The sequence below is a fragment of the Stegodyphus dumicola genome, chromosome 9 (genome assembly GCF_044657685.1).
Source record: "Stegodyphus dumicola isolate Sdum_Otavi_A_Nest chromosome 9, ASM4465768v1".
In the NCBI taxonomy this organism is placed as follows: domain Eukaryota; kingdom Metazoa; phylum Arthropoda; class Arachnida; order Araneae; family Eresidae; genus Stegodyphus; species Stegodyphus dumicola.
Window position 1 is genome coordinate 145,138,850 of NC_140776.1, and position 13,243 is coordinate 145,152,092.

Sequence of the window (13,243 nt, forward strand, 5' to 3'; positions counted from 1 at the left end):
AGCCTCTTTACAGCGAGAGACTGCAGAAGAAACTGAAGCTCCTCAAGCAGAAGCAAGAGAAGCTTTGGACTGGATTAATGATCGGAAAAATAATAGTTTCCTTAAAACTATTATTTCGAAGATACAAAAGATAATATCGGCAAAGACCACAACAGAAAAGTTATCAGTAGGTTTCCAAGCTGTGATGACGCTAATGAAGATTGCAGAATCAGATGATTAAGCTGCTGATCGAGGAGCTTGGACCCCGATTGGACTTCGAATGACTACCTTGCACCTACCATGACGGCCTGCTAATGCAAAGACCTTCCAACGCTTAACGTCTCACATAGATCGTATGCTCTGCATATTTATGTTTTCACCTTCGGGTGGTGACATGTAAATTTACTTGTCCTTATTTTTCTCACAACCACGAACGGTCGTTCTTGATACGGCAACTTCGAACAATCAGGTTAAAACTCTTAGTAGTTGATGCCTGTACCGAAAGTAAAGCATAAGCATAAGCATAAGAGAGACGAACTTTGCTGTTTGGAACTATGGGCATGCTGGCCTGCGAGAACGATCATTCCTCGTGTATAATGCGATTAAGCATTTTTCCTGTAACGAAATTCTAAAATTACGACACTAAATGTATCCAAGTCCCATACTGTAAGAATCGCAACTATTAATGTTTTATCTTATTAAAATTCATGTTATTGTTAAAACTTGAGTTTGAAGTTCATTTCAACCCTGCTTCACAACCCGGGGTTTGTGTAGCGGTTTCGGCCACTACACCACAATGCATACTGAATTGAACAATTATCTCTGGCACAAGTCATTATTCATTTGTAGCGCAGAACTAATAAGTTTGGTTAAAGGCCCGTTATTGTATTCAGAGACGGCGCTAAGCGTTTCGCCACCCGGTTCCTCCCTAAATTTGAAAAGATTTGTCGCTTTTTAATTCTGCTGCTCGGTGCACCTGTTGCGTCCACTCTGAAGACGGCCTTGACTATTTTACAAATACAAATACAAATACAATATTTAATGCCATACAATTAATATTATTTTTAATGTCCAATGGCTGAATACTTTTTTTAATCGAATAACGAGCTATGTAACTTTATTTTGAGATGTTCTTACCATTTGTGGGACCCAGCAGGCGACAAAGAAAATGCACAAAATGACCATCAATTTCGCAAAGGACAGTTCTTCCGGTGTGGTATGGTTGAAAGATAGTTCACGACTATCCTTCCTTACTGTTGTCCTCCCACAGTGAGCTAAGCTTTTACGACCCATTCGGCAGAGAGCTTGTACTACGGCTAGATTGCAGCAGACAATGACTAGACATAGCAAGCATCCAAATGTGAACATCAGAAAAGCGTAGGCAACATCGGAAGGTTCTCGAGCAGTCCGATATCGTGTGCACCGATAGATACCGCTTCCTGGAGGCCTGTCATCGTAATAGACGCCGAAGCCAGTGAATGGTAGGCAAACTAAGAACAGAGCCACAATCCACAAGGAGAAGATGGCACGCTTGATTAGCTTGTGTGTTACATGCTATAAAGAAAGAAGTAAAAAGATTACATTAGAATTCATGTATTTCGGACATTAAATTTAACGTTGTGATTTATAAAATCTGCCTGGTTGCCTCTATAAGGACTTAAACTATGGGAGCACGTAATATGCATATAAATGAGTCGCAGTGTTTTGAAAAATTGTATTAAATCTGTTTTATTAAGCAACTAAGGTGCTTTTACAAAGTCTTCATAAGTAAATGGTGATAAGAAATATAAAACTTTCCAACTCGAAATTTGTTGAGCTCGACTGCTTAATTAATTGTCTACTTACTTAATTAAGGAAATATATTTGTACAGAATATTAATGAGTATTATTAAAATATAAATAACAAATAGTGTAATTTGAAGATCAATCGTCATAAAGATGATCACTCAGGAAAATAGTAAGCGATTCACACGCATAATATGATATAGTTATGAATACGAAGTTCATGAAGTAAGATAATGAAAATAGTAGTTGAGACCATAGGTTTTTCATTGTTATCGTAAAATAATAATGATAATAATAATAATTGGAAGGTGTTGAAACACACTAAAATTCGCTTGCTGAAGTTAAGCTTGTTCATCGACCTCCTATAGGAAATTTTTGTACTTTACGCTTGTTGCGTATTTACTATGAAAAATATCTTGGATCATTTTTTTTTCAGCTTTAGCGTGAAAAGATCCTTCTCCTCGTACTGAAATGTCAATTAAGAATTTCAAAGAGTAAATGTAAATAACATAAAAAAAAAGCAGAATCACATTAGTTGATCACAAAGTAAAACGACAAATATGACATTGCTTCTTTGAAGTTTTAAGACTTCATTCATATGAAATCCAAAGATGAAAGAAACAACATTCTCTGATTTACTTTTTTTAATTAGCTTTCTATAAGATAATCTATACAATGAATGAAAGAGTCTATATAATGATTGACCCACTGAACAAACCACGATGATTAACACTCTGATGGTTCCATCGTAAAATCTATCAGAATACGATTTAACAGTTGCTATTAAAATAATGACATTTGAAGTGAGATTTAACTTTAAGGAAAGTAAAGTAATTTGCAAGTGCCAAATATAGTAAATAAGGGGGTGATTAAGTAGTGTGACATCATTCTTCGCTAGAAACTTCTTGACGAGAATTCATTTGTGTATCGACGTATTGATATATAGCAGAAACTGTTAGGTACAAAACAAGAAAAAATTTGTTTTCCAAGATCTTCTACGATAGTTTTGTAAGTTGTGTCTTTACTGATGTTAACTTATTAGCTTTCATTTGAAGACAGAGACATCACTACTTTTCAACAACCCAATTGCCGAACTTTATCGCCCTGTTCTCATTTGCTGAGACTGCAGCGGTTGACCATCCTGGTTTGATCAGCAACATTTTCACGTCCATCACAAAATCATCTATACCATCGAAACAGTGTGTCATGTTAATGCTTGATATCCGCATACTTTACGTTTGATTTCAAATGTCTCCGTTGTTATTTTTTTCTATTTACAACTATACCATTGTTCTTTACTCAGCTTTTGAATCCCTTAATGATTCACTTGATCACAGCAAACGATTAAGTTCATAGTAAACTCTGTCCGAAAGAAGCTGCTATCTTAAGAAAAAATTAAGACGCCATAAAAATAAATGCTTTCAATTATCGTTCATAAGTATGAAAGACCTTGTTAAAATTTAGTTTCAAAACTATGCATACGCACTCGTCTAATCATTTATTTTCTATTCCTTTAATTCATAATCCATTTCATTTAATTCATAATCCAAGCATTAATTTGCATTAATGCTATAAATACACCTATTAATCAAAGTTCATTGCGTGACCTTAAAAATGAGGCATTTGAGAGAAGTATGTACGGTATCATTAACTCGATATGATGAATTTGAACTTTACTGTTCAATTTCTTAAAGTTAGAAATAATGACTCTACAGTTTATAGTTACAGTTGTAAGGTTTATCCTAAGGTTTTAACAGTTAAAGCTATTTTCCTGTCCCTTCTAATTTCAGCTTACAATTTCCTGCCAAAGTGCGTTTTTAGAATCGCGATTAATGCGAATGAAGGGAGAGCGGTATTTAAGTCGAAGTTCCGTTTATGCATGACTATTTTGATAACAATTAAAGTGATGAGAACTAATTTTTCAAAATACCAATATAATTTAACAAATTTTACACAAATATAACTCTAAATACTTACTTTCACAGTATTTTAATTGGGGAAAAAAGTCACTAACAGTTCATTGTATGGAATTTTTACACAAAAGTTTAATTTCTGAACTGTTGATAATATCTCTGAAAATTGTTTTGCTGATTCTGTGACCCTAACCTTTATAATTATAGGGAATCCCTCATTTCAACATGTGTAGGAAATTCACCGATATCGTCGCCTTCTTCTTCAGAATGTCATCACATGATGTGATGTGATTTGTTTGAAAAAGCGATAGGCTATATTCTTCTGTCATTGGATCTACAACTTGATATTCTTCATCAATATTCATCGAAACGTTAAATTCCTCCCATTTCTTATTAGTTGTAAATGTTTGAAATTTTCATTTTCTTTTATTCTATCATTTATTAAAATTCTAGCATGCTTAAAACAGTTCCTTATCGTTTTTCTGAGATGCGGTTCAAGGTTGTAGTATTGCTTCAAATCAAACTCAAGATGCTTGGAGACTTTGTAGAGACCGACTCTCGCACGAAGAATGTAATTTATTTTTAAATGTTAGAATATGTTTTCTCTTCTTGTTTGTATGTCGCCATTTTTTTGAGTGTTAAATAAAAGTTATTGCTGTGTTCCATCATTGGAGTTGCTTCATTTCGCCAAAGAAGTATTACAGTCATAATTATTTTGGAGGCACCAACCGAGATCGAATAATCGTGCGTATTTTTATTTTATTAGTTCATCATTGAACATAATATTAGTGATACCAGATTATTACCTCCTGTTAATATTGAATTGCTTTATTTTATTAGTTCATCATTGAACGCAATATTAGTGATACCAGATTATTACTTCCTGTTGATATTAAATTGCCTTATTTTATTAGTTCATCACTGAACGTAACTTTCTGTTGATATTGAATTGCCTTATTTTATTAGTTCATCACTGAACGTAACTTCCTGTTGATATTGAATTGTCTTATTTTATTAGTTCATCACTGAACGTAATATTAGTGAAACCAGATCATTACTTCCTGTTGATATTAAATTGCCTTATTTTATTAGTTCATCACTGAACGTAACTTCCTGTTGATACTGAATTGCCTTATTTTATTAGTTCATCACTGAACGTAACTTCCTGTTGATATTGAATTGTCTTATTTTATTAGTTCATCACTGAACATAATATTAGTGATATCAGGTTATTACCTCCTGTTAACACTGAACTGCCTTATTTTATTAATTTATCACTTGAACGTAAACTTAGTGTTACCATTTTAATGCCGTCTCTAGTAGAGCTGAAAGGAAAAGAAAAATAGTTGAAGAGAAGATCTTGAAACCGATGAAGGAAGAAAATAAAGCATCCAACGATATATTTGAAGAAGAAGTTAAATCACCAGAATTAAACGTGGAAGATGTTCACGAAAATTTGAAAAACGATAAATTAATATTGAGAATCATTTTGCAATGCAGCGTTATCATCATCTTTCGGCTTTTGATTTAATGTCAAAGCCGCTACTAATAGACGAAGAAAACAATTGTCGAAAACAAATGACAAATGAATATTATCCGAAAGGCACAGATGAACTGAGGAAAGGCTTTGCTGTGAAATTATAGCCGAGGAACTGGTCCACCATGGAAGAGATCTAGGCGCCGTCAAGAATTAAAAAAAAAAAAAAAAAGAAGACTAATTTGAACACTGTCCATTTTCTTCCTATTTAAATGTGGTGTAAAAATATTTGTTTAAAATTTAAAATCTTCGGCCTGGAAACTTATGAGAGAAGTTATCTTTTCTCTTTAAGCAATTGAGCAAGCCGAGCTTATAAACTTTCGAAATTTACAGAACTTTTCCCTTCAGTAAAAGTCTCTCCGTTGGGGGAGAGGTTGTAACAGCTTTAAATAATATTAAAATCTTGTAGTTTAAATAATTTAAATAGATGAATATTAAGGTATTTGTGAATGGCAATATTTGAAACCAGACTCGAGTGCCTCGTGCGATTCTCGCACGAAGAATGTATTTTATTTTTAAATGTTAGAATATGTTTTCTCTTCTTGTTTGTATGTCGCCATTTTTTGAGTGTTAAATAAAAGTTATTGCTGTGTTCCATCATTGGAGTTGCTTCATATCGCCAGAGAAGCATTACAATACTCTCCCTTTTAAAGGGAGACTGGGGCTTTTAGGGGACCCAATTGCCAAATCCTGAATGGGGAGAAATCATCACCCGCCACCCTTTTAGTTCGGGCATCACTGTAGAGACATTAGGTTAATTGGAAAAGCCGGAGAGATGAAAAATTAGCAACCGCCTTTGCCGGGAATCGAACCACGGACCTTTGAAATACTGGCTCAGCGTGCAGACCACTACACCACGAAGGCTCGCCAAGAAGGTGGGAGAAATACCTTATAACTTAATGCCTTAATTGATGACACAGGTTTGTCATTTGGTGATCTCCTTTCACAATTTTGACATTATTTCACAATTTTATCTTTTGTTTGGTGACATAACTTCAGTTTGAGAAATTCATTCTATAATATTTTGATAACATTTATTGACTTGCGGCTTACAATAAGCGATGTATTTTCCATGTTTCTGTATATAAGTGGATTTTGTATTTGGGAATTCGATGACAATATATTCGTACGAATGACAAAATTAACTGCTATCATATTAAACGCTGCTTACCGTTTTAGTATTATTATGCGGCACATAAACTTTTAAAAGGCAAATAATACTTTGTTTGGAAGAAATATTTCTATGAAAGAAAAGAACGTTAAAAATTAGATTGATATTAATTTTCTTATCAAGTTTATTTTCAGTTTTAAAAGTTTTTAATTACTAAAAAATTTTGGCTTAATTTTTAGCAACACTTAAATATATTGATTCCTCTTTACCTTTTTTGAACTATACAGGCTTCTCTTAGGTAATTTTGTGCAGCTATTTAATATGAAGATTTAACTCTTGATCCAACTGCTAATAAAAATATTATATCACCTACACATAAGGTGTATTAGTATTGTAAATCCATCCCGTTAATATCCTCATTTTCCTGAAACATCATCCACAAGATTAGTTCTATGTGAACGAGCGCTGTTGTCCATACAAATGAATTAAGAATTAACTGAACCGTTGAAAAGGCGAGCTCTAAGATTTCTTCTCTGCACCTCGCAGCAGTCAGAGTCCTTGTCAAAGACCTGAAGGTTTGTGCGCCCGGTCATTGAATGATGTTCGCCGAGACCATCAAATGTCTGTTGCCCTACTGGTTCCTTTTGCAGTTGTTCAGGAACAGCTAGCAGATCCTGGTTCTCTTCAGAGAAGGAAAATCGAAAATCAGTTGTTATGGGGAATTGGTACTCAACCGTAACAAAAGCAGTTTCTCACCGAGACATGGTCCGATACCGATGTTTTCTGCACCATACCAAATAGTCTTTCTTGGTCAAAGAAGGGGACAGGACTCAAATAGCAGTTCTTCTGGCAAACTTCTTCCTCTTTCTGTGGCCGTATGAAGGAAACAACAGAAACACACTAAAAGTTGAAAAGCTCTTGCACTTCTGTTATGCGTCACTGAAATTGACAAATATTGACCTTCACTGGTCGCCGAGGATCATGGATGATCATTCACACGGTTTCTGCATGAAACCAATACCTTTAAAGTGTTTCCCTAAGTAGTAAAAGACGCTGGGCGTTACATTCAAGTCTCCAGGAATCTGCACCTGAGACAGCCCTGATTCCAGTCTCTTGACGAAACTCTAGCGTATTCTATCATTCTAACGTCGGTGGCTACTCCTTTTATACGGATTTTAAGTTTTACTAAAGTTTACTTTATTTTAAAACTTTGCTATCCTCTCTTATTTTCCATTTCCGGCTAGAATAAGCTCGAGTACGATTTTTATGTTAATGAATTTATTCGAGACGTATTCCAGTATTTGTATTTTGCTCACTACATACGTGGTGTCAAAAAACCAATCTTAGTCTCTGTACATAATTTGAGTTTAATTCTTATTAAGTTAGTTATTAAGCGAATATTTCTTATTTTCTACGTTTTAGACCAAAAGTGTTGGTCTCTGTATTCCGAAAAGCGGGGCACATGTACGCTGTGATAAATAAATGTTAGGTTAGGTTATTTAATTACAGAAAAGCCTCGAGGTCTATCTGCCTGGCGTTTGTGGTTTTTGCCTAAGGGCAGGGATGCCTTCGTGGAGGACGTTCTAAAGGAAACTGGCTCGTATACATGTTACACATGGGGAAAACCACGAAAACACCTGTGCAGCCAGCCCGTTCGCGGGATTCGAACCTCGGACCGAACTACCAGTGTTCAGCGACTTTACCGCTCGGCCGCTGGTGGGCCCGAGAAATAAAGGACAAAGTTAAACCTTCCCACTTGTGTTGTCTATTCCACACACACACAAATGTAGCTTGGGTAAGCTCCCTGTTCCCAATCAGAATTACGGGATGTTTCCGAAGGCAATTAGAAGGAATAGCAGTCCTGACAATTTTAATTGCCTTTTTTGTTTTTCATTAAATGTTGCAAAAAATGGCCCGAAAGTTGTGCTGATGCATGAGAAGTGCGAACAATCGAATCTCGAAAAATGCTACAGGAGCTTTTAATAACCGTTTCCCTAAATATTCCGTTCTTACGCCAGTGCACACTTACATGGTTGACAATTAAAATTTCATTTTTTAAACAGTTTATACTTTTACTTTAAAAAATCGATAAAATATGCGATTAATTTTGAGCACTACACCGGTCTAGGTCGGGCTTACCCACTCAGCGAATCTCGGGCCACATATATGAAAGCAACCAATTTCGATTTCAGCAACATTCAGAATTTAAGCAGTGGAACTACATTATAAGAGTTGTTAATCTTAATAAAACACAGTTTAACAAATTTTAGAAGTAAGAATAATCCATCTCTTTCCCAGAAGCAAAACTGATCACAATTCAGTCATATAGCGCAGGGCATTTTTAAACATTTCTAGCTTTAGTTACTTCAATTCAAATACAGGAAGAGTAAACAAATGCAAATATTTCGGTCAAAAAAGTATATTTATAATGATTAAGTAAATGAATATTTCTTATATCGTGCAAATGATTTAAACGCCTTGCAAATAGTAATCCATCTTTATCTCGTGAAAAGAATAACGTGCAGCTGAATGAACAAAATAGTTTAAAGCTTTCAAAGACACCACTGCTGGGATACTTTCCAGCAGTTGAGGTAACGCCTATAAATCTGGGGCTATCTGAGTGACAAACTGCCATTTATCTTTTAAGAGAAAATATTTTTTTTTTTTTCTGAACTCTGACATTTAAAGTTTTTCAGATAACTTCAAAAATATAAAACCCGAGATTATCAAGGAATACTATATTTAACCAATAACGTTTTGTTTAGTGTTCAGTGCTGTAGATTTCTGCACAAACAAATTAATTTTCTCTCAAGTTTCTTGTTTACGAAGTCTCTTCTGAAGAAGATTTTGTTCACCGAGTTTTCTTTGAAGGAATGCGTCAATCAAGCCAAGCTGTTATGTTAAAATAGCACGCTCAAATTTAATAGCATTATAGCCACAGATTCAATCAGTTAATTATCTATTTAACATTTAAAAATAAAAAAAGCTACTTTACAGCAGCTACAGTATATTTTTTCTGCTTTATTTTTATACACTATAACCGGCCACAGTTTGATCGGGTTTAAAGGCCGGGAAACAAGCTGACTGCGTGGGAGCTTTTGTGGTTTTTGCCACATGTAATGTAAATACAAGCCAATTTTCCTTAAAATTCCGCTTCCATGAAGGCATCCCTTCAGTTAGATTGATAGCTCTGGTTTGTTTTGCAATAAGGCATATAATTCTAAATAATTTATACACTGTATTTCAAATAAGTTACAGAACTATATTTTTAAGTTAGTAAGCCCATGGTCGTAATCTAAGAAATGAATCAAATAAAGCAGGCTTTCGTAAAATGATAATTTTAATTATACCATATCGTTTAGCAAAATATGCAAAATTTAAAATTTTACAAGGATGCTTTATAAAAATTGCAATAAGAAAAATATTTTCCACAGCTGACATGACTTAAAAAGGAGTCCTGGTGCAACACGCTTGTGAACAAAAAATTTTAATTAATATTACTCGAGACAAATAAAATTTTGGGGGATCGTGTAAACGTAAAATAAAAGATATAGAACTATAAATTATAATTTAAATTGGCAATAACCCTTAATTCATCTTTTTAATTTAGGTAATTCCCCTCTCTAAAAACAGTAACAATTTCATTTCTAGATCAATCTATACATATGACTCAATAACGCAGATGACATAGCTAATTCGAAGCTTAAATCGAAATTTTATCTTAGTAAATTTCCATATTGGATAACTGCGCACTTTGCTTCTACCTCTATTCTCGCTAAGACGCTGCCTCGCTGCTGTCTTCCTAACGCAACAGTATCAAAAATATAAATGTTTTTGAATAAACGCGATTAATGTGCCTAGTGAATTGTGGCCACAAAATATTTAACAACAATAAAGGAAATATAATTTAAATTTGCTACGACTGAGTCTTATTGCATCTATATGACTTCCAAGTTTCTTCTTCATTCCGCATTTAGTATAGGTGCTTCAACATCTATCTGTGTCATTCCCAAATCATTACGTATATAGAGAGTCAGGAGTGCTGCGCAAATACGTTCGAATATACAAATTTCTAAAAGGTATTTTTTATCAGATAATCATGGATATGTAAGCACGGAGTTCAAGTTTCTGTTCTTAGAAATAAAAAATTATTCAAAAATTAATATATATTAATTATTATAACAACTCCTAAAGTTCTTTCCTTCTCTTACCCTTCAAACAAAAATAACCTAGGTCATATAAACTGAAAATTCTTTTAAGTCAATTGAACTTCTTTTATTAATTTAAGATAAAAAAAATTAGTAGGATAAGAAGTGTCTTACTAATTGAAACTTTTCTTTGTAAAGGACACTCAAGTTTTGCATATTTTTATCAAAAGCCGCATGGTACCTATAAACTGTCAGTCTTAAAGGATACTTATTTGAATCCCTTGTAAGTTGAAACCATGGGCTTACAATAAACAGTTTAAAAGATATTTCGTTATAAAATTTGAAATACTGTGTATGACTGAGCATGAAATTACAGCTAGGAAAAAATAAATCGTGTATAGTTTCAATATGATCCATTTTAAATTAAAACATATTTAACAATAACGATAATTTATTCTTTTTACAGAGCATACAAAGTCCTCTTTGCCTTGCCTGGCTCACATTAACAGCGAAAACTTTCGCATACTATAATTTTATGTGTTTCCGATAAATAAGATCGTGAAGATAGTTCAGAACAAAAACTTCACTGCTAATCACTTTTAATTGCATTCCGGCAAGCAGAATATTAGTATTTCATATTTAGAGATTTTTATTTAGCAAAATATTTTTATTTAGCCCCGACAAAAAGGGGCGTTCGTTCTGTCATTACCGACTTTTTCATGCGTTCACGCTGATGGAGGTTGTCGTGATGCTAATATTTATGATTTATCTGCATCTATTTATATTAGATGCATGGGTTGGCTTTGCAACGTTCTCTGCGCAACATTGTCCGCATCCTTGGGTACGCATTCTGCCCATAATGTCTCTAATCGAATTCTGTGAGCAGAACTGCGCTTAGATATTTCTTCCCTTGAGACCAGGAGGTAAATTCCAGCCCCTGCATAAAATTGAATGATTGTATTTTTATGTTCATCAAAAGTAACTGTATTAAATTAAAGTAATCTAACTTCTAAAATTTTTGCTCGTAGCTTTATGTATACAGAAAAATATTATTAACAAAAAAAAAAAAAAAAATAACAAACAAGCAAAACAATAATAAAAAAAATCAATTCCACCCCCCAATTCTACTTTATTATTTAATTCATATTTTATAAAGAGCCATATTTAATCATTTTTCTTCAACGAGTGAAGGATATTGCATAACTTTTATATATTTTAAATTTGTCGAAGTTTATCTCTTAATTTTAGCAACAATAACTGCAATATTAAAATAAAGTTAACGTCAGCTTTCAGATGTTATTGAACTAAAATATTTGTGATTTATCTTTTAAAGTTCCTAAACTTGCAGCTGCTTGTGTGCAGAAATAACGTGAATTTAAGTAGAAAGTGATAATACATTTATTACCTTTGCTTGCTTTCTCAATTCGTAGGAGGGTGTTCAAAGCATGCAAGGGCTATTTACCTAACGAAACGGGTGCCTTCGGGGAGAGCTTTCTAAGGGGATAGCAAAAACAAGAAAAAAACCATGCAGTCCACTCATTTTTAGGAATTTGAGCTAGGGTTGACCTACCAGTGATTAGTGAGCTCATGACTCACCCACTGGTGGATAAATAAGTCTCCAGTAATTACCGAGTATTACCAACGCATTAATTTCTGTTTTAATACAAATTCGAATACAAATATTATTATCATACATTTATTATAGTTATTCAGTAAAACAATGTTTATTTACTGTCGTTAATATCGATAAATTTTTTTGTTATGACTGGTAATGGCGAATATTAGCGTTTTTGCAGTTTGAATATCAATTATCTCAGAAAAGCCGGAATAGTGTGTCTAAATTTTCCACTAGAAAATTCAAAATTTTATTACTCCTTTATTCTCTTGATATTAAATAATATTTAAAAAAAAATATGAGAGGTTGTCTGTCGCATTTCTTTTTCAAACACCCGTTGGATTTAGACGCGTAGACCTAGTTTCTAATATTTTTAAATATTGTGTACATAATTGGTTAATTTTTTATTTGACAGACACTGTTGACGAATCTCTCCACAATAATCTGGTAAAGGTACACCCAAATTTGGCAGTTCATTACCAGCAACGATAGAAGAAGTTGAAGCACCTTGTTTTATTTGAAAACTAACACCTTCAGTCGATTTTTTTTGTCATTATTTTTATATTACTTGTATTCATTCCATTTTTACAGCTAAACGTTCTTTATTAGTATCGTCTTTCAATAAATCTTTCTTTAATTTTTCTGCTTGTCCCTTGCGCTGTATTCTTAGTGCATCTTTATTTTCAGGCAATTTATATTTATTTTTATGCAAACAAAATCAGTATGTCGCTGCCACAATCGCTCGCTGCAATCTCCAACATTGTGTTATTAAACCTAACTCGCGCGCGTGCACTTGTTACGACATCAAAAAATATTTTTGCTTAAATTTGAGACAGTACCGTGGCTCAATTAAAAAAATTTTTTTCTCATGTTTTGTAGTGGTCTCCTTTAGCTATCAAATAAGCCATAAACGAAAATTACAGTTTTTGTGGTTATTTAGATATAAGCACTCTCTGACATATATTAAATTTGTCTTTTGTCCCTGAGACCATCAATGAGGAACGTACTCCTATATTAAATTTTTTAAAATTATAAACTATGTAGCATATTAGAAAAGTTTGGCCTTACCTTCTCTCTAGTAAGAAAAAAAAAATGAGACTTAAGTGCCTATTCTAGCGACAACTGCAGCTGTTCTAGGAATAACGTAAATGAAAC

General features: G+C 33.6%; 1 protein-coding gene across 4 annotated transcripts in view; it reads right to left on the reverse strand.

Annotated features, from left to right (window-relative positions):
- The window catches only part of LOC118183424 (prostaglandin E2 receptor EP3 subtype-like), a 206,859-nt gene that overhangs the window by 7,391 nt on the left and 186,225 nt on the right, over positions 1 to 13,243 (reverse strand). For all 4 annotated transcript variants that reach the window (XM_035352945.2, XM_035352943.2, XM_035352944.2 and 1 more), the window contains exon 2: positions 1,117 to 1,533. In XM_035352945.2, coding sequence (XP_035208836.1) covers positions 1,117 to 1,533 — 417 coding nt within the window. The remainder of the gene's footprint in view (positions 1 to 1,116; positions 1,534 to 13,243) is intronic.